This window comes from Temnothorax nylanderi, unplaced genomic scaffold, assembly GCF_030848795.1.
Source record: "Temnothorax nylanderi isolate EJ_2023f unplaced genomic scaffold, tnyl_v1.0 TNYL_tig0031_pilon, whole genome shotgun sequence".
NCBI classification, from domain to species: domain Eukaryota; kingdom Metazoa; phylum Arthropoda; class Insecta; order Hymenoptera; family Formicidae; genus Temnothorax; species Temnothorax nylanderi.
The window spans coordinates 1,269,520-1,292,172 of NW_027249093.1; the positions used below are offsets into that span (position 1 = coordinate 1,269,520).

Here is a 22,653-nt window from a genome sequence, read left to right on the forward strand (position 1 = left end):
TAAATGAAATAATTACTATTTATTTTCGTTGCTGTTGTTTTATTGTTATAAATATAAAAGGTACATGAGACATTCATTACGTTCGTATCCCCGAGGTCGTTACATGACGTTACTACGCCTTTAAGGGCGTATCACTAGTAATACGTGTGAATTCTTAATTTTACGAGCTTACTCTCTACGATCGATTATTAAATATCTGCGGCTTATGTTATACACATTGACTAGAATATGATGAGCGCAATTCGTAATTGAGATTACGAACCTGATAAACGCCCCTTGTCGAGCGTAATATCTTAAAAAGAGCAGAAGCTAAACCGGGAAGCAGAAAGTTAATTCCATCATTACAGAAGTACAGGGTGCAGCCTTTCTTCCTCTATATATATCGCCTTTAAAGCAACATGGAAATTAAATACGTACATGTTGCCATTTTCGCTGGCCATTTCTCGTAGGTCTTTAGAATATTGATAATGTATGTTTCAATCTAATCGAGCACCCGTCTCTCATACTCCCGCATAGTCCTTGAGAATACTCGTCCTTCGAGCGAGTGCGCATCGCGTCGCTTCAAAACGGAATAGAAGAAACGCGACGTCTTATATTACTAACGCTTTTATCACACTATATTGATGGACAGCGCAACAAATAAATGGAATAAATAAACCTTTCTGTAAATTTTCTCGTCAATACTATAATAACGCGCTTCAATCGAATACCATTTTTCGCGAAATATATTTTTCACTAATTCACTTGCGGCTCCTGCAATGCTTTCGGTGTTTTCACTGTTTTATATCAATATAATACACATAATTTCGGTCAACTAAATATATCACAAAAAGCTGCATTTTTTTTTCAGAATAGCACCAATCTGAGCTCACTGTCGAGTTGACCGATGTCTTCTCTCGTCTATTGCATATACAATATTACGTTTTATCTCGAAGAAACGTCTACAAGTCATTCCTATATACACAAGAAATATCCCGTTCGTGGCAGTGACAGCGGTCTTACAATCGCCTTTAATCATGACTGGCAGCGACGGTAATACGTTCAGCGCAATTCGAAACCGATTCGTAGAACGATGAGGGATTCTCCTGTAATCCATCACCCTATTGGACATCCTTAAACATTCCATTACAACAATATCGTCGAATGGAATATCCTTGGATTACCGTGATAGAATAGCCGCGATAGATACCCTGACTATTATTCACTAATCGGCGCTTCGTATCACGATCGTATTGGAACCAATCATAATCAATATCGTTTGTGGTTCTCAAGGCAATACCAGATCTGGATATATGGTCATGTTCCAGCAAAGCTGATGATCCCGAACGTCTCCCCATCCGCCGTTGCCCTTTCGGAGTTTCGTCTTCTTCGCCGTTCCGGCGATCGTTAACGTTAATTGCGAGGGGAAGAGATGATTGCGCGCCGCATTCAAGACGTTCTGGACCTTCGCTATCACCGCCGTCGATTCACAGTTATTCTTCTTGTGATGCACCCCACTGTAAAAGAAAACATCGAATTAGCGGCAATAATCTTAATATCGCGTTAGGGCTCGCAAATTAAGGTTTAATGAGGAAGATGCGTGGAGGATGTTGCACGAGCTTAATTCTCATTTATGGGAGATAAGCGAAGAGCTGATACTCACCATTCTCCGATATGGAAGACTCTCGGAGCCCTCATCGTCATCGTGATCAATCCGGATTCAGCGCGAGGCGCTATCCCGGCGCCCCCACTGGACGGTACGCACGTTTGCGCGATATACTGCAGACTCCAGTCCCAGTTGTAGTCGTCGTACGAGCAAAACTGGGCCGCGCATTTTCGCAGCTTGTTCCACGTGACGCGATTGAACGCCATGCCCATGTTGTGCTTGCTGGATATCCACGGAGTAACTTCCGCCTGTCCCAACAGAACGAAGATCATCGTTATTGAGCACCGATGGAAAAGTCGCGATTTATTTTTCTTCGTGTCTCTTGCATCACATAAAATCTACTGATGAGGGAATTCTAATTCAGACTACGTGTCTATAACTAAAGCGAACAGTTGAAACAAAGTCAGAATTTCAGTCGCAAATGTCTCTTGCTACATTCCACTGGACTTGAGGATCCAGAATTGCCGCTTATTCTTGTCAAAAGGACAGCTTGTGACTTCAGCCATGCGTGCGAAGATGCTTCGTACGCTCACGGTAACAACCGGGCTGATTGTATTATGACTTTGTATCGTGCATGTAACGGTGATGGATGGTCGGAGCGTGCACTATTCTGCTTGGAGGAAATGGAAATTCGTCTACAGGGGCGTTCCACCTATTGCATTTGGCATGGTAAGAACATGCTAGTGTTGAATATGGAATTGATATGTTACGTTCATGAAGTTCGGATAAAATTCGCTACTTTCTACAGACAAAAGAGCGCTTTTCCCGGTTCTCTAATTCAACGTCAAGCAGCCGGAGCCACTAATCGATCGCCAGGCAATGCGTCCTTTGCTGGTTGGATCGATGCGAACTGGTGGAAGCGAGCCGTGCAAAATTTGGCAATGTACAAAGTTTACCGAGGGGGAAGATGGAGGGGGGCTGACTACTTGCACTTTCCTAATACGGCGGAAGGCGAAGCAAAAGAAAAAAAAAGGAGAGATGGTGCGAGGCCAGGCGAGTAGAAAGAACCAAAGTATGACGAGCAGGCGGTTGGTTGCTGCTACTCGGGCGGGATTCGTGGGTTCGGAGAACCTTCTGATAATGGTTGTAGAGGCTGGGCAGGAGTTGGAAGGCCCACCCGGGCGCCGCTTGGATCGTGTGCGCGTTCTGATAGTAGGTAGACGACACGCCGCCGCTGCCGATGCCTCTGACGCCGCCGCCACCACCACCGGTACTCCTGTTACCGATGCCGGCGGCGTTAACACCGGCGTTATTGACGCCATCGCCACCACCGCCGGGGACGGTGACGATGCCGCCGAATCCGTTGCCGATTTGCTGCCTCTGCGCCATCGCCGATACCTCCTGCCGCTTTAATCCACGGAGCAACTCCTTCTGCAGAGCGCTATCGACGCCGAGGAACTAACGGATCGGGCGTGCGTGAAACATCGACACAGACATACTAATGGTGAACATATGATAACGGTCGGATACGTTTAACGTCGTGCAACGGTGCGCAACGACATGATATTTCCGCCTACCGAGATCTCTCTGCGTGTCGAAATCGGAGAGAAAGAAAAAAAATACGCTGTGAGAAAAATTAAAAATATCTTGTTTGAAAGCGAAGGGGGGATCGCGTTTCATTGGGCATGGTAACGCTCGCGCTAATTTTGCCAGATACTCTGTCACGCTACAAAAGCGCTCAGCAACAATGTACTCGTGCGCCAGTGAGAAAATCGGCCGTTGTCGTATACGCCTAATTATGATGGAAGAAATGAAATAGCGTGTGAGTCTCTAAATAAACGTCAGATCGTCTACGCATTGTCGATCGCCTGTATAAATGTGCCTCTCTCGTTAACGTATATGCCCGCCCGGTATATTCGTACCGTCCTTACTCTGTGCATGGTACATCGCGCAAAGCAAAATTACGAGTGTAATGTGGTAAGATACGGAGAAGTTCTCACCTTACGACTAAAATCCGTAAAATAGTTGTACGTCTTTAAATATGTACCCAACGACAGAACGTTGCATCTCTCGCAACTGAGCTTGCAAGTGCGCTCCATGAGTCTGAGCACGTGTAGGAAATCTTCGGCGACGTAATGGTCCTCCTCGAGGAAGAGGACCATCCCGGTGTGGTTTCTCGTCACCGAAAGTTGATCGAACACCCTGTTCGCTTTCCACCACCAGTGATGCTTGGTCTGCGTGAACTTCGCCTCCCTGTAGTGGCCGTACAAGTCCGGATGTTTGGCGTTGGTGCATTTTAAATTTAAGGCCCTGCGATTCACGAAAAAGAGGCAGAATTGAATTTAATGAATTCAAGGGACAGTCGTTCGATAGATTCGCAAATGGCGAAGACAATGTTCTCGACTTACTGTTCTTTGCGAATATTTCGCGGACAGTCGTTGGGTCCTTCGCCGGGAAATGTATGGGGATGAGTCTGTATGCTGTGCGGATAGAAGATCTGCATGACCCGACAAAAGTCGACGCTTTGCACGAGGTAGTTGATATCCGGGTGCCAAATGTCGTGGCTAAATACGAGTAGGGCCTGCTCGATGTCCTTAGCTTGCGCCAGTGAGACGATAAGGTGGCGCAGATAAGTGAGCCGCGTGTGCACTTGGATAACTATAATTGGAGCGTCGTTGGCCAACGGCCCGAACGCCTCCTCGTTGTATACTTTTTGCTCCGCATTCGCCCGCTCGATTTTATGACGGATTTCCGTAATCTCCAAGTCCGTGAGCGCTCCCGAGCTAGAATTCACCAGGCTTGTCGATGCGTTACGTCCCTCCTTTAAAAATCTGTAAACAAAAGACCGAACGTTGGCAAAAAATGAAATAATTATCGAGGTAATTATTAATGTTATTTTCAGCAATTAAAAACTTTCTCCTAAAAGTTGGCCTATTTATTATCGATAATTAAAAACTTTCCCTTAAAAGAGGTAATTTACGAATAATAGTAACACCTTGAAAAAAAAAAAAAAACAGATTTGTTTAATTTAATTTTTTAAAGAAAGTGATATCAGATATATATAAAACTAAAAAAATAAAAGATTATATAACATATAACACAACCTATACTTTATATACATATTTTTCAATTAAGCTCGCGCATGTCACATATCAATAACAATATTTATGCTATAAATGTTGATAACGGCATTAAAGATAATTCTACGGAACTTGCGAGATTACCTGTGCAACTCTTGAGGCACGAGGGAGAAAAGCGTCTCGTTCGTTGACGATTGCCCGGAATCATCTCGACCCGTCAAACTGATCACGTGAAGCTGAAGCCAGAGGAACGTAGCCAGGAAGACGAACACGAGGGTCCTCAATAAAATTCCGCGACCTGATCTCGATCCTCCAGCGATCGCCGTTCCTAAATGAACATATATTTCGTTAAATCTCTTATTAAACGTATAATGCATTTTCGGTACTTCAACCCAGTTTATATCCTTTCTCTTGAAAGCGACGCAAGTTTTATAGAACCATGGCACATAGAAAAACTTAAGCAGTAAGACTTAAGTAGTAAGTAAATTGACCAATAATTATTACTTTCAATATTTAAAGTATTATTATGTTCTGTGTGTCGTGTCTCTCTCTGTAATATCGGCAGCAGCTCTTCGTTAGTGTTACGGTCACGACGGTCACGACAAAACAATAATACAGAAAACAACCGTTGGAATCTGTAATGTATATGTTAAGGTGTCAAATGTCCGTGTATATGTCTGTTATACGTATGTTATACGTATGTTATATGTACGTACATACGTACATTACGTTCACGTAATCGTACCTTTCGTTTAACTTTTAAACTGGGCTCCGTCTTTCGGAAGAGACGTTAAACCGTTGGTCTAAAGGAAATGATAATAGTAGGGAAAAGAATTGGATAGGGTTGGGTACGTCCCTTGAAAAACGCCTCTCCCCCCTTGAATTGGATAGAATTGGATAGGGTTGGGTACGTCCCTTTAAAAACGCCCTTTAAAACCCCTTAGGGTATATAAAGTATATATCTTTATCCTTATCTTTATCCTTAGTAGTACGGGAGGCAGTGAACATTTTTGACACTTATTTTCGCAGTCAGTGAATATAGATAGGATTGTTCCATTAGTGATGCTAATTAACAAATCGCCAGTCTGGCTACGATTTTCCGCTGGGTTCGATGGGCGGAAAATACAAATGAGTTGCGCTTATTTTCGCAGTCATGAAACTTTTTGTACTACTTAACATTATCATAAAACTTACTATATATATATATATAAAAGCAGTCTGGCTGATCGAGGTATGGAAAGTGAGTCTGGCCATGATTTTTCGGTAAATCCGTCGATCGGAAAATCAGGTCGATTTCCAGAATACGTACACTTATTTTCGCATTAACGAAGCTTATTATACTAATTAATATTATCATGAAATATAGTTAAAAATCAGTCTGGCTGATCTGCGGGGTTGGCAAGTGAATCTGGCGGGACCTCAAAATTTGGAAAAATAGAAAATCATTTCACTTACTTTCGCAGTGTTGAAAATTTGTTTGATGATAATCTACATCATAAAAATAGCAAAAGAAACAGTCTGGCTATAATACGGGGCCACCAAAGCCTCGCCAGACTGATCGAAAGACGCAAAACCTGCAAATTCATAAGCGATCGGAATATTTTTCGTTCGCACTCGTACAGGAGCGGCAGTTTTATTTTCGCAGTGCTGAAAATTTATCAGATGATAGCCTATACTTTCGATCAGTCTGGCGAGGCTTTGGTGGTCCCGTATTATAGCCAGACTGTTTTCTTTTGCTATTTTTATGATGTAGATTATCATCAAACAAATTTTCAGCACTGCGAAAGTAAGTGAAATAATTTTCTATTTTTCCAAATTTTGAGGTGCCACCAGATTCACTTGCCAACCCCACAGATCAGCCAGACTGATTTTTAACTATATTTCATAATAATATTAGTTAGTATAATAAGTTTCGTTAATGCGAAAATAAGTGCAACGTATTCTGAAAATCGACCTGATTTTCCGATCGACGGATTTACCGAAAAATCATGGTCAGACTCACTTTCCATACCTCGATCAGCCAGATTGCTTTCTTAAGTTTTATGATAATGTTAAGTAGTACAAAAAGTTTCATGACTGCGAAAATAAGTGCAACTCATTTGTATTTTCCGCCCATCGAACCCAGCGGAAAATCGTAGCCAGACTGGCGATTTGTTAATTAGCATCACTAATGGAACAATCCTATCTATATTCACTGACTGCGAAAATAAGTGTCAAAAATGTTCACTGCCACCCGTACTATAGTCAAGTATTCTCGGAAACTTAAGATAGCTAATGATCAATTTGCTTACGGCTTAAGTTTTTCTATGTGCCATGGCTCTAAGAGCTCTTTTACCGTTACGGAAGAAGTCAATTTAATGGAAAGATAAATCGTACAGACATCTGAGGTCTATCAAATCAACTGAGTTCTATCGTAACTCAAATTAAAATAATTAAAATAATTAAAATAATTAAATCCTCTCAATTATACTCAAATTAAAATAATTAAAATAATTAAAATAATTAAAATACTAATTAAAATAAAAGAAAAAGTTACTTTCACGTAGCGAGAAAACGTAAAGAGACACTGCATCTCTGAATTATGCTTTATAACATGAATGTTGTGGCACCATTATAAACCTACCTCCCGACTTTTTCCTGGTATATAGTGTACAGCCGGGGTACTGCTTCGCAAAACCTTGTATGGTCGAGTCGTGAGCTTTTCCTGCGCATATAGATAATTGACCGGTAAACAAGCGTACATGTACGACAGCAAACTAGTTTTCCTCTATCGCTTGGTGCATCATCGCTTTTCCTTTCAGATTGCGACACTTTTGAAAACCCAAGCGTACAGAAGTAGAACGTATCGTGCTAACTGTATGGAGTAAAGTTCTCCTTTAATTTCATGATAAACAATATATTTTACATAGGTATATATATACTTTAAACATTACGCAATATACTCACGATATAAATTGAATTTATTCGCGATTGTTGCCATTCTAAATTTAAAATAATTATAGAATCGATGTAGAAATATCAAATGTCACGAAATGACTGCCATAAATACACATACATATAAAGATACGTAAAACTTCTTTTATCCTATATCAAATATAAATAATATTCAGAGTTTCAATTTTTTATCTTTCATAAATATGACATTAATTTAAAAACCCTTATTTAGCTGAAATTTTTTCTATATTAAATTAATGCCATATTTAAAAAAAAGATAAAAAATTAAATATACCCGAATATTATTTTTAAATATCCGTTTTTCCAAATAATTTATGCTCTTCTGTTTAAAGGAAAGATTTTATAATAGGAAAATGCATTAAATGACTTGCCGTTTCAATTATTATATTTGAAGAGGATAAATAGTCCGAATTACAAATTGCGCGTTAAATATACATATAATCGTATAATGTATGTATAATTACATCTAAAAGCGACGCGATTGATCCTGCGGAACGGTGTCCACTCGATAAATATCGTCAAACCGTGAGAAATGCCGGGACAATATGAGGCCGACATGATAATGCCCTATGCGTATCCAACTAAAACTCGTATTTGCATTCGTCGAATATTTAGCTGGCAAACGATCACGTCGCCTGCAGCCCGATTTTACATCTGTAAGATACGCGTACATACAACATTAAAACAATATCAGGAGTAACGTACACGTGAATCGCGCTAGGTAAACGGAGAATTGCAAATCGTGCCGCTATTTCTCAAATATTCGACGAACGCAAACATCGTCGAGTTTATATAACGAATTTTTATGTAACTCGACTGTGCATTATCATACGTAACGTTGTCACGGTATACATCATCTCATTTTACATGACGGGAGACATGTATATCGGTTTGACGTGAGCACTTGTCGAGTGAACGCGTCTTTTCATGTCACCAATACGCAGGGTGATGATATAAAAGTATCGCAAGCTGTTTTCTGGAAAATAGGATGTTAGAAATAAAATCCCCTTCTTGGTATTTTAAAATTGAAGCCTGTTATATATAGTAAGCGAGACGTTGGATCCAAGCAAAACGCAACATGTTTCAATTCTTTAACCCGCCGTTTCTAAAGCGTGGTTCGACAAATCCCAGATACTATAAACAGAATGTTATTTTCAGAATTGCTTTGTGCCTGTCGTTGTAAACGAAAGTTTTAAAATAATTTTGACAATTTCATATTGGTTAAATTTAAGTCCACGAACTTAAGTCCAAATTTAAAATATATTAAAAACTTAATTTATATTAACAAGGGTTCAATAAATTCCACTTTAATTATTGTACATCTTAATAACGCCGAATTAAATGGAACCGTACGTTTTTCTTTAATGTAATTGTATTTCACATAGATTAACTTATCATTTTACGTGCAAAAATATCAAGGTGAAGTCAAAAGAAAATATTTTACTTGATATTCTATCTACAATATTATCTAGAATTTCCAACAAAATGTCAGATTTATATTGTCCTATTTTTCTAAAAAAAAATCCGATAACAATATCTTATTTATAAAAGATTTCGAGAAATCTTAAAATACGAAAAAGGAATTTTATATCACTAATGGTTTCCGAAAAAAAAAAAAAAAAAAACAGTTTTTATTTTAAATAGAGTATCCTATATAACATCCTTTTGGCCTTAGGCTATTTGTTCAACTCACCTTTCATAGTGTCATTCCTAGGAGATCGTCCTGAAACAAATTTCACGTAGAGTCTTAGCGAGTCGTGTCGAAAAACTCGCAGGGCTACACAAACAATTTCAAATTACACGAGCGTATCAAAACAAGGTCCGTTGTCAAAAAGATGAAACACGTCAATTACTTTTTGAGCAAAATAAAAATGGAACTATAGCTAATATTATCCCAACTCCTTATCACTTTTATCACGATAGTTACCTCGACATTGCTCGAGAGAAAAGTTCAAAGCGTACGTTAAAACGCAGAGTACTTCGTATTTCGTGCAAATGTAACAACACGCGACAACGGATTGTGCAGGAATGTGCAATGATATTGTCAGAGATTCCGCTGAGATACGTTTGAAACGCAAAAGCTCCGCGACATTTTGAACTTTTATATAATGCATCGATAACAAAGGAGAAGATCCGGCGTTCAACGCGATTGTTATTCCGCTTCACAAAGAGAATTACGTAGTTTCTAAAAATTATAATTTTAGTCTCTATAATTGGCTTGTATGGTAATAAAAATTGCTGCAGGATATCTGGGCACGTATTATGAAACTTTTCGGAATGGATTCCGATCGGAATTGTTCAGTTATTTCTTAGATTTCTATTGTCTTTTCTAGGGAAAACGGAATAATTCCGATCGGAATTCATTCCGAAAGAGTGCCATAATACGTGCCCTGGAATGTTTTATTTACCGGACCGCAATTAAAACCTTCACTCTATCCTCCACCATCTCCTCGTTGGTTGATTTTACCTTTCGGTGTATACCCCGTATAAAATCAGCGTTTTTCTTTCGTAAACTACATTTATGCAAGTTTTCGTAGATCACTTATGTATATATTGGTTCGAAACTGTTATTTGCACTAAATTTTCGAAACGTTCTAACTATAGCTTCGCCAAGAATAATACACTCTCATAGTAAAAATGTTTAAATACGACAAGATACAGAAACACGTTCTTTTTCTTCGGGTTTATCTATCAGCATATTTTTCAATTAAGAATATATGTATACATATATCATTAATACTTTGCATTATATGAAAAATTTCCTCTTTTTTTAACTCTTTATCAGAAATAGTAATATTAGATTAACTGGAAAATTTGCACCTCGAAAAGTTTAGCACTGTAAAATCTAAGAGAAATTCCGAGAAACTTGTGTCTTCAACTTGTGTACAAGATAATGAAAGATTCTGGAATTACGAAAGCGTAATTGTGTGTGGATTAAAATGTACCTACATAAAAAAATATATCGTTCTTGCATTTCTTCAAAAAAAAAAAAAAAAAAAAAAAAGTCGAACTTTCTGGCTTGAAAATAAAATCATGGCACAAGGATTTGTACGACCGCATGCTACGGTTTAATTGTTACTAACCGACACTGCATTACTGGCATCACTCGAGATAGCAATTATCACCGATTGGCCTGGTGGCAAAATATAACGTGCGTGAACATCGTCAAATTGTCACATCGCTACTGCTCATTGTCAACTGGCGCGACAATAGCGCAGATACCAGTCGCAGATAAGAAACTTGCATAACGTTTTATCAGGTACACCCTTCTCAATCGAGCCATCATGAAGTGTGGCATGCATTGCGCGCGTTTGCATAAAGAGTTTATAACGCAATGACGGTACTCCGCGACATTGCGGGCTGAAGATAAACGCGCGACTTCCGCGTGCTGAGATGTTTATGATAATACGTCAACGCTCGATTCACCTTTAAAGCGAAGGCAGAATGACGATACTATCTCTCTATTACCGCAATATAATCTTTTTTCATTGTACATATAGACGTATACCTATTATTTTGAATTATATGAAAAATTACATACTTCTTTCAGACTTTTATCGAGATTACCTATAATAATAATATTGGATTGAGTGTAAAAAATTCGTGTCACGCCTCGAAAAGTTTATCTTCAGGAAATGTAAGAAGTTTCAAGGAAATTGAGTAAAAATTCAAATTGTGTAAAAATGATAAAAGATTGTGATAAGAAATCAGGTGGATTAAAACGCACATAATATAATGATATCTTGAAAAAGTCGATGCAATTTTTTCGGACAATTTAAAATAAAATAGTAGCATAAAGATTCAAAGATATAAATTGCAATGTATACTAATGCACATCTTTATAGACCACCTAACAAATTAATTAAATTCTATGATTAAAAAATTCGTCATGAGGCATGATACCTCACCTAGCGTAGCGTTCTTCATTTGAATAATGCGAGGTAAGGATTTAAGGCATAAAATGTAAAAAAAATTGAAATAAAGAGAGCTATCGAAACGTCTCGATTAACGCTTCTATATTTAATTGGATCCGATAATTTACCAATTATTTCTTCGGCATCTCCTCTCAATCATTTATCAATACCGGAAGAGGGGTAATCTTTTATTCCGCGCGAACTTCAGCTGTAGATATCGCGTCGCGGATAAAATTAAAGGTGCATTCGTTTACATACATATGTGAAGATAAACGTTCGACGAGCGACGAGATCGATAAAAAGCAGAAGAGAGAAAGAGAGAGAAAGAGATAGAGGCTCGAGAACTAGCCCGATGGTGAGTTCCGAACGAATAACTTACAGCTTTCGCGTGAAATTCCACGCGCTATCTCCTTTTCTCCCTCTCTCTGATTTAGTCGTTATATTTATCTCGCGGTGACAATAAAAAGACTCGCGGCTATGTGCAAGACATCGTCCCTCGCGTCGTTGCTCGCACGTGCGATCGTTGAATTTCGCTCGCGGATATCTTCGATCCACCTCGCTTTTCTGGCACCCGTTCAACGCCGAATTCCCTCGACCTGCTCGTTCTGCTCGATCAAGCCCGTCTCGCGATTCTATCAGATATCGTTTGACATTTCGGTCGAATGTGATAAGCGGTTTGAAAAGACCGGTTTCGAGATTTCTGCTGAAATCGATGTACCACGTCGATCGGACGATACTGTATCAGTAATTATGCAACATATGAGGTGCCCCAATGTCATACTGCCTTCACTTTCTTTAGAAAATGTATAAATGTTTTTTAAAAACACGTATTCACAAACGCGTCGTTTCTTCTACATTTAAAAGATTGAAGAACTGCTATCACGAGTAATTGCAATATGCCGATATGTCGCAAGCCACATATTATCAGTTTTATTAAATTTATATATTCTAGTCATACATCTTTTCACCTGTCTTCAAAATTTTCCCGTTTGTTTCCTTTTTCGAAAGAAAACTTGTAATACGGAGAGAAGGTAAAGAGAACGGAGAAAAAGTAAAACAAGAGTCAACTAAACAAAACAATCGTATCGCCAAATACTGATACTCCGCTACTTATCGAAAGATAAATGATATCGGTAAAAAATAACACAGTTATCGTGCTTGACAGACTTGTGAATAATATTATCAATTACCTCGGTAAAGAAGAATGAAGCATCGTCCGGCCCTTCATTTTCACGAAATCTGGAACATAACGTATAGAATGTACTCCAACGGATATATTCAAACAAAAAATACGTATTGCATAACCACATTTGCTTCTAACAAAATCTTTGAGACTGACGTACGTATAGGTCGCGAAATAAAAGAACGGTTTCTGTACTCCTATTCTGTGTAACAGTGTAACTTTAACGATATTCTCGTCATTGTTATCAGGTTATCGTTGCGCAGATATAATATATGGTAAAAAAACTGCGCAACGACAATATAACGATAATGAACTGATAATTATTTATTACTTAATTATGCTTTACAACTTATGTAACAAATTATATATTTGTGGAATTATAATTAGTACATCTATTTCAGCAAAATAAGACAAAAGATAAGAAAGGAGAGAAAAACAAAATTGACTTATCTTCAAATTGCATTTGTACTCATATCAACCAATTTATCTAAAAAATGGATCTAAATAATAAAAGTATATAGAAGTTAATAGGAAAATTAAATTATCGATTTCGTTATCGCGATTGAAATGCGTATCTATTCATTCTAGGAAGATATATCAATGTCGCACATTACACTTAAGTGGAAAATGTATAGCGTTGTGTATATAATAGGATACGGACAGATGTGAAATTAAAACTATGTTACGAGCTGTATACGAGCTGGCCTTACGATATCGATCCGATACCGTTCCGCTTAAACGAGTCTTTAGATAGCAGCCTTTACAAACGCAACAGTATCTGTGTAATACGCATTAGTACGGCTTATGAATGAACCTGATTATGTCACACTGCACTCTCGACCCCCAAAGTGGCCCATTGAAAGAAAAGTACTCGAAATATTTTTATCTCGTATAATAGCTTGTCATATTAATTTTTCCCAGCTGCTCACTGGATTATCGTGGAGAGGAGGGAAGAGGGAATAAGCGAAATTACATTATCGCGTGTCCACATGCCCCAATTCTTTTAAGTGACGTAATTAATTATATTAATTGCTTTTCGCTTATCTTGCAACATATATGGAGCAAAGTAAAAGATTGTGCTGAAACTTCTGTTTCATTATCTCACTGCAGAGATATTTTTATCCCTTCATTATGTGTGTACAAATGGTCATGAATGAGTTCTTTTTTAAATAGGTAACATGTTATTACATATATATATATATATATATATATATATATATATATATGTAATAAAATTGCTTTCTATTTAAGTACTTAACACTACACATTATAACGCTTATATTTTTACTGAAATTTTGTTCATATCTTTCTAAAAGAATAATTAAAATATTTTTAGTAAAATATCTTTATCTTTCATTATGAGTCAACTTGTGATTCATTTTTTTAGAATAATGTTCGTTATCTTTAAGTAACCTCCATTTATATTATCGCGCATATCATTATAAGATAATTTTGCTGAAATGTTTTCTCATGGTCTTTCCAGAAAATATTTTTACAAATATACCTATTAAATTCGCAGTAAAATAAGAAAAACATTTACTAAGTTTCTAAACAATTAGCTGTGTAGAATTAAAATAAGTGCATTGCAGCAATATTAGCCAGAAAATTGTTTTCGTTAAATCGTGGACGCGAATCAATTGAAATGGAAGATAGATTAGTTCAACCTTGTTTTGCATTTTCTTATAGTGAATGCCGAACTTGACCGTGACTTTGTTCACACAATTCCTTTTCATGTAAAATTCAAAGTACTTTATCTTACCACAAATATATGACAGAAAAATGAAAGACTCTGAAAAAGATATAATCAAATTTCCTTAAAAGAAAAATTCTAAATCGGATAAGCAACTCGCAGATCGAAGACGTAGGAATGCTCCAAATATGCAGACAAAGAAAGAAGCGCAGAGAGCGAATTTCTCTCTCAGATCGTCTTCCACCGCTTCCTACCGAACGCGGTTTAATTACGGACGCGCGGTATAGTAATGAGATTGTGGACGTACCATTGCATGTGCTGATCGAGACGACGACCGGAAATTTGGGTCCTTTCTTATTCGTGGGTGCGTGCCTCGCTCTATCGCTTTTGACGGACGGGTGCACCGTCTATTTCTGCGTTTCTCGGAGAAGATGCTATAGTTGTTATCGCGCCGCGCATGGCGTCGGTACTGTGGGTCGCCGGTGAATAATGCAACGGATCGTCATGTGTACGCATATATCGGCGAGGCGTGTATGCTGTCGTGTACACATAAGGGAAGAGGTAATAGGTGTTCATCGATATCTGCCTCCACTACGCGAAGCATACGTGTGCGTTCGTATGTACACGTGTGGGCTCGTGTGTGCGGTTATACTCTATGCGGTAATATTGCCGCGGTGTCCCTGAATATCGATTCACCGGTATATCAGTAAACGTAGGTATGCGGTGTCTCTTTTTTTTTTTTTACAATCCGACATTCTCATAATCACTTAATCATTTCCTCGATGGATATTGCGATGAGGAAGGAATAATCGCATTATGCGACTCGTTACAAGTGTTCTTAACATTAACAACATTTACACAAATTAAAAGGACTAGGCTGCGCAAATATGTGATCTATATGAAATATGGGATTTTAATCTATGTTAAATAGTGCCGAATGGGTGCGACGCAAGGTTTTTTCATCGTATCATTTCGCAGAATTATAAACACGTGTCTCATAATTGCCGTAATTATTTTTTCGCTCGACTTTACACGTTACGTTAAATCGCACTAAAAACCGGATAACTCTGAGGTTTTGAGGCACCAAAAACTTTTTTGGCAATTCGGTCATTCTTGCAAATCATCGAGAGTTTTTAACTTTCTCTCTCGTGGTTTCCACCAGAAAAATCTCACTTTTCACACTAATTCGCGATCACGAAACTCCAAGAGAACTTGCGTAATATCATGTTTCACAGATATAGTCTATGCTTATATAGACGTTTATATAGTAAGTGATTCACTCTCTCAAGTCACTCCCATGTAATATTACCGGGGATCTGTATATCCACGTTACTGAAACGTTTCCATATCATATCGCGAGGATTCAGGCAACTGAGATAAAACATTATCACACTTGGCAGAGATCAGAAATATGATATACACTTGATAAAATAACCGTAACGATACAATAGATGTGAAATATATTTTGACGAGATACGTCGCACGTTTTACAATCAATTAGAGTTTGCCCCACTTATCACGCGCTGAGAAAAATTGATAAGCGTCGTCGAGTAAAACATTTACTAGTAAAATATTTACTAGTAAAACATTTAGTAATAAAACATTTACTACTAATATTTAAAAATAAGATCTTTTTTTAAATAGCTGAGATATCGATATCTCGTAAACTCAATTCTATCTTACAAATTACGAAATTATTCGCACGGCAAAATTATCATAATTTATTTTATTTCTTCTCCCTTATAGATTTAGAGAAAAAGAGTATATCAGACATACACGATTCATTGGTCGTACATTCAATAAAATACCCGTAACAGTATAATAAGAATAAAATGAATTCTGAAGAGATATGTCACGTTTTACGACCAATTGAAGCCTATTGTGTGCTAAAGAAGGATCGATAAGTATCGTTGAATAAAACATTTACTAATGTTAAGGAATAAGATTCTTTTTTAAACAACTGGGATACCGACATTTCGATAATGCCAATTCTATCTCATAAATTACGAAATTTTTTACACAGAAATATTATCACAAATTATTTCATTTCTTCTCCCTAGGTCTAAAGAAAAAGAGTATATTAGACATACACGATTCATTGATCGTGCATCCAACAAATCCTATAACAATATGATAAGAATAAAGTGAATTTTGAAGAAATATGTCACGATTAATTACTCCATTTGATGTGTGCTAATGAAGGATCACTAAGCGTTGTTTAAAGAAACCGTTCGCATTCAAAAGAAAATGCGGACAAGGATACACACGTCCAACAATACTACCGACACTCGTATTCCCGTCAAGTGTTTTACCGTCATTTACCGCATCCCAGGCGTATTATCTGTGAAAAATCGTTACACACGTTTCGGTACAAGATGCTGCCGATGTTTCGTGCTGCGTATGCGCGCGCATATGTAGATACACCGGATAAATGAGATTGCATTCGATGATATTCGATGACATTCGCGTCGAGAGTGCATAAGATCTGGTCTCGACGAAAAAAATGCTATTTTCTAATGAGTTTCTCAATCGCGGATTGAGACCATGAGATTTTCCTCGCTCTTTCGAGACGAGACCGTAGAATCGCGAATCTCGCCCGAGGATCATCGATCATCGTCCTTTACTCCCGTGGATTATTTATCTCTGTGGAAAAGAGGGGCAGGAATGCCGTGTATACAAATCATTATCGCACGCTGCGTCGTTACCGCCCACCCGCCATATTACCAGAAAATCTCGGCTTAATGACATTCCTGACGTTCGCTTCCACGCCACGTTTATCGCGATATTGGCCACGTGTGTGCATGATTGCTGAATAACGAATCAAAATTTCATTTCCTGAATCATACATAATATTATATAACAGTTACACGTGCAATATGTAACATCATAATGTTTTATTAATGCTATACATTTATTCGGCTCTAAGTAATTTTCTCTGAAAATATTTGGTGTTACATATTAATAATCTAAAAATTACAGAGTACTTAAAAGTCGGAATATTAAATATTTTCAGAATATATTCTTTTCACTAAAAATACATCATTGCTAACAATAAAACGTTCGCAGATTAAATAACTGGCTGAATTAATTCTGATTAATATTAATTATAATTAGTTACTTAATAAATAAGAATATATAAGTAAAAGTCTAGAGATGATACCTTATAAATCAAAAAGTATGTAAGTCATAAAATATTCCGAAGAGCTATTAGTGGGCTCTTAAATAGGAAAAGCAGTCGAAGTTAATCGAAGTAATCGAACTTAAGTGAAGTAAATCGAAGTATAATCGTAGTTGAAGAGTAGCACTGGGTTGCAGTTGCAGTTATCTCGGCGCAGAAATCTCGTAGGAAACGACCGACCGGCAACGGCAGCTGGTTATAAAACTCGTATCGTGTGTTTTTTTCCCCGACCGGACCCAGACCGGCATCCAGATCGACGCAAACAAATAATTAGTTTCTCAGCTTCATCGTCGCATGGGACCGGAAGTTACACACGATGCGGTTAACGGCAGGACAAGATTGCGGTATTAGCGATACCGAGCGAGAAAACGGCCGCCAGCGAGGACCGAAAGAAACAAAATATCCATCCGCTCATTCCTTGTTATACCGCACTTTCCGGCTTTTCGCATATCTTACGATTCTCGGAAACTGCCGTCAATGTATCATGCTCCCGCCGAGAGTGCATGCAAATCGAAAAGCGCAAGGACGGATATTCCGACCGTGAAAAACCGGCACTGGCAGCGGAGAAAAGGAACAATCCATGACGAGCGCGAGACCTGCTCTAGTGCGCGCAATGCGTCGTAATTATATGCGGTGATGTAACCGGAGTATCGTGACTTGTAACATCGATTTCTATTGCGTATCATTATGTACGATCAACGGAATAATTTCCAACGTCATAATTGATTATTCATGCTCTCGGAATATAGAGACGCTCGCTTCGTTACGGAGGAAAAACGACGAGAAGGAAAATGTAAAATCAAAAATTGATATTAAATAATTTTCGACTCGTGTGACGTCGCGATTATGACGTTACGCCGATATCGAAATAGTATCGCGTGACAAAATAACGTAGCGTAGAGTAAAGTAATTTTTAGAATCTATTAATAAGGGAAGCGCGCGGTTTATTCACCGCGGTAGAATCAGGATGTTGGATAACGATGCGACACAATGCGGAGCTACGTATAAAGTGTTTGCCAGCAGGCGCATTCTACCAACAGCATATATAGTCTTTCCTTATGAGAACTGAAATAATATTTTATCCAAGTTTCATTCACTATTTTGCTCAAAGTTTATACATTTTTAATTCAATATTTTTACAGCTAACCCTTTAATTAAATATTACTCTGTCTATTTTGAATGAATTTTGCTAAAGAATAAACTAAAAAATATTTGTTTTTCTTGATTCCACTTCTTTATCATTTTTTTAAAGCTTAATTCTCTAAAGTTCTCTTTTATTAATCGCTCTTAACTTGATAACTTTTTATTTTGACGTTTATGCTAGGAAAAAGTACCTTAATTTCCACACGAAACGCCTTGTTCATCAAGTACGCTTATTATCGTAGATATTCTAAATAAATATCATTTATATTCGCACTGTAAGGAGTTTCTAATTTAAATGAGGTGTTGAAAGAAGCGTTAATGAAAGTGGCTGTATCGTAAAGTGCTAATGAATGTTAACGATTCCATTCTCGCCCACATGCCGTTCATTAACGTTTCGTTTTATTTTTGAGACGATAAAGTTCTTAAGTGTCAAAATAATTTAAGAAACTTGCAAAGTATATATGCACAATTTTACCATTTTATACACATTGACAAGATAAATGCTGCATAATCAGCATAATCTTATAAATGTCAGTTATTTACTTGTCTCCGTGAATAGTGATGATTTTCCGCGTTCGATTTTCAACGGCATAAATCGACGTTAATCGATCGCGTGCGAAGAGTTGCGCAATAAATTCTAGCCTCGTCGCTACTCCGCCTTCTTCACCTATTCGCCATCAAAATCTAAAAATATTAACAAGCGCGCTTCGCTCGATCTCGCTTGGATAAACGTGTCTAGCAGGTTCCTATTTGTTGACGAAGACTTCAATCTCGTTCCGCGCAATAGCAATTTCTTGCCGTACCATTTACCGTAATATGTCTTTATCGATACGAAGAGAAATATTTTGAAAAATATTCTATCGATTTTTTTAGACTGTTGCTTATTAATTCAACAAGTTGTCGTATTTTTAAACTATGTCTTTCCTGCGGAGAAACGACCGATTTGAAATCGTTTTCTTTTCGGCACTGTTACGATTGGTGGCAAAATTCCAAAAACCGCAATTCTTTCCTACAGTGAATGGCAATTTATATTAGAAATTGACTTTCGTTTCTCTAGCTTCAATTGAGAACATAACAATATTATATAAATACTTTATATGAATTATAAATTACGAACAATATTGTATGAATACATTATCTTTGAAAGAATTCTATTCTTTTCTATCCAAAATTATTTCAACGTTGAATCCAAGCTTAACAATTCATGTTTAATAAATCAATATTTTCCAATGATAACCTGTGTGTGCTTTCCACCTTTAGGAAACTAAAGTAAGACTATATCTTAAAAAACCTTGAGTACTTTCAGCTTTCCTTAACCTTTTTCTTTTAGGGTAAAATGGTTTAGGCCAAAGGTTACTTTCAGGTAAGTTTAAGTATGTTGTAAAATAAGATAAAGCTATCTAATCTTGAAACATCTTCCAAGTTCATAAATTACCTTACTGCAAGTATTCATGCAGATAACAGTATTTATCAATGAAAATTCTCCTGTCGCAAAAAAATTTCTCTTAAAATTAAATAAATTTAAGATTTTGTTATCTACGTACTCCTAAAATTAATATCGGAAAAACCAAAAAGTAGCATCTACTTTATCAAGTAGATAAGCTATGCGAATTGGGACATCCTATGTGTATCAAGAAATTAGTAAATGAATATAAATATCTCTGCTGAATTATTCAGTAATTTTATCTTTAGTAAACTCTAAACTTCCTGCATCTCTCTTCTCATTGTCAGTTAAAGCATTGTCCCTAAAAGATACGAAAGAATTAAAATTAAACGACGCCAATGAAACCGATTCCAAGCCGACATTCGCCGCGCCGGGTTAAAAAATCCCAATATCCGAACGATCGCGTGAGAACGCGAAGCCTCTTATCAGAAATAGAAACGAAAACGGTACAATTTCAGCAAGTTGACTTTTCGAAAGCAACAGATACGCGACCTCACATCGCGGCTGTCGCGTCTCGGCTTTCACGGGCATAGTTCCTCGCGTGTCCATGCCACTGAAATCCGAGCTCGACGAAACTATACTCGGTTTCAATCTCTTTCCTTGCCCTCCTCCCTCCCTCCCGCCCTCGTATATGTTACGAACCCTTCTTATCAGCGTTAGAGCAATATCGATCGTCCACGCCGTACCGGAGCGTAACACCCAGAGCGACACTGCACACAATGCGGCGCGGATCCGTCCCGAGATCCGCTCCTCGTGCGTGCACGCGCAACAAAATGCATTCTTGACGTCGTAGCATACAGGTTAGATTTTCGTCACTTGATTTTTTTCTTAAGATAAGAGCTGTAGATCTCGTTGAGACATTTTTAAAATAATTTTTTATATAAAACAATAGTGACAAAAATAATATCTACAATATTATAAAGATTAACAACTATTCTGTACATATATTAAAAAAGTACGTTATTTATTGTTTTACTTTAGATAAAACTAAATGTGGAAAAGATAAAGTTCCTTCTCCGACTAATATTTTAAAAACTCAAGAGGTCTCAATCCTTAATGAGAATAACGAAACAGAAATTATTGATTTTTCGTCTGATGAAATGTTAGAAAATGTTCAAATAGAAGATTCGACTGTGTAAGTAGTGTTTAATTTTGAATTATATTTGATATATTTTTATTAACCCTAATCTCTTCAACCATGCACTTTCGTGTCCCACGTGTTTCTAACGGTCGTTCGTTCCGGAAAACTAACGGTCGTGGAGTAATCCCTCTCATCCCTAAAAAAAGTTGTTATAGTAAAGAACATTAGGTAGAAATTTCAAAGCCCTAGCTCATTTACTCTCGAAATGGCAAATAGTCAAATACTACGTTTACGCGAGCGTTACTTCTGTAGTAACTTACGATATATCACTCGTTTACGCGGAGTAAATTATCGCAAGTTACTACAAAATCCCGTTTACGCGAAGAAAAATCCTGTTTACGCTAAGAAATTATCGTAAGTTACTACAGAAGTAACGCTCGCGTAAACGTAGTAAAAGTCGTGTTGGGACACGAAAGTGCATGGTTGGAGGAATTAAGTGGCGGAAAAAACATTGGAGGAATTAGGGTTAACAATACCTATTTTATATCTTGTATTAATAATTTATATATATATATATATATATAACATTTATTATTTTAACTTTTTCATTTAATCTTTTGAAAATAAGAATTACATTAATATTACAGTGAAGTCGTAGGATTTTTAGATGAAATTGAAGGCCCAAAGCTGGTGGGCAAGATTCAGCAGTATAAATTACTTAAGTTTATTCTAAATAATAATAGTCAACATCGCATTCAAGTAGTAGCTTGGAACGATGAAATCAAGAGAATACAGCATCATGTACAACCTAATATGGTAAGTAATTTGTAATTTATTTTTGTTTTCAACTTTTATATATTTTCATTTTTTATAAACATTTATTAGCTATGTTAAACGAAACAAAGTAGTTAACTTTCTTGTCAATTGATTAAATGTAATAGATTAGATCTATAAGAGAAGTAAGAATCATATTTAATAACTCAGTGAACAGATTAACTACTTGATCTTACTTAAACATAACCATTATCTATATTTCATTCTATTATATTTATGTTACATTTAGTGTATATTAATAATTTTAATAGTACTCTAATTTATTTTTATATAATTTTTACATTTTATAGATTATACATATTGATGGTGCTAAAGCAAAGCAACCAAAAGTGTTAGAATTTAATCATGGTACTTTACCATATGAATTGATCATATCTTCAAATACGATAGTAAATCAACTTGGTTCGTTTAATTTAAAGACTAAAATAAATACTGCACAGCCTAAAATAATTACTTTACCAGAAATTCCTGAATATATAAATCAATATATCAGTAAGTATTAACACAGTATTTATGAAAACTTCTAATTTTGAAAGGAAATTATATAAATTATATTTATACATTAA

At 36.9% G+C, this 22,653-nt stretch overlaps 1 protein-coding gene and 1 pseudogene across 5 annotated transcripts in view; one reads left to right on the forward strand and one right to left on the reverse strand.

The window, feature by feature from the left end:
* The window catches only part of Mgat2 (alpha-1,6-mannosyl-glycoprotein 2-beta-N-acetylglucosaminyltransferase), a 24,509-nt gene continuing 1,856 nt past the window's right edge, over nt 1-22,653 (reverse strand). Inside the window, exons 2-11 of one of the 5 annotated variants that reach the window (XM_071702769.1) lie at nt 14,715-14,943; nt 12,725-12,773; nt 9,314-9,343; nt 7,289-7,369; nt 4,810-4,993; nt 3,994-4,416; nt 3,586-3,895; nt 2,717-3,043; nt 1,643-1,893; nt 1-1,496 (exon numbers count right to left, since the gene is read on the reverse strand). In XM_071702769.1, coding sequence (XP_071558870.1) covers nt 1,268-1,496; nt 1,643-1,893; nt 2,717-3,043; nt 3,586-3,895; nt 3,994-4,416; nt 4,810-4,993; nt 7,289-7,369; nt 9,314-9,320 — 1,812 coding nt within the window. In that variant the 5' untranslated portion in view covers nt 9,321-9,343; nt 12,725-12,773; nt 14,715-14,943 and the 3' untranslated portion in view covers nt 1-1,267. Of the gene's footprint in view, nt 1,497-1,642; nt 1,894-2,716; nt 3,044-3,585; nt 3,896-3,993; nt 4,417-4,809; nt 4,994-7,288; nt 7,370-9,313; nt 9,398-12,724; nt 12,774-14,714; nt 14,944-22,653 lie in introns of all 5 variants that reach the window. The other 4 variants (XM_071702771.1, XM_071702768.1, XM_071702770.1 and 1 more) reach the window with 4 other exon arrangements.
* The window catches only part of LOC139770532 (caspase-1-like), an 8,785-nt pseudogene continuing 7,404 nt past the window's right edge, over nt 21,273-22,653 (forward strand).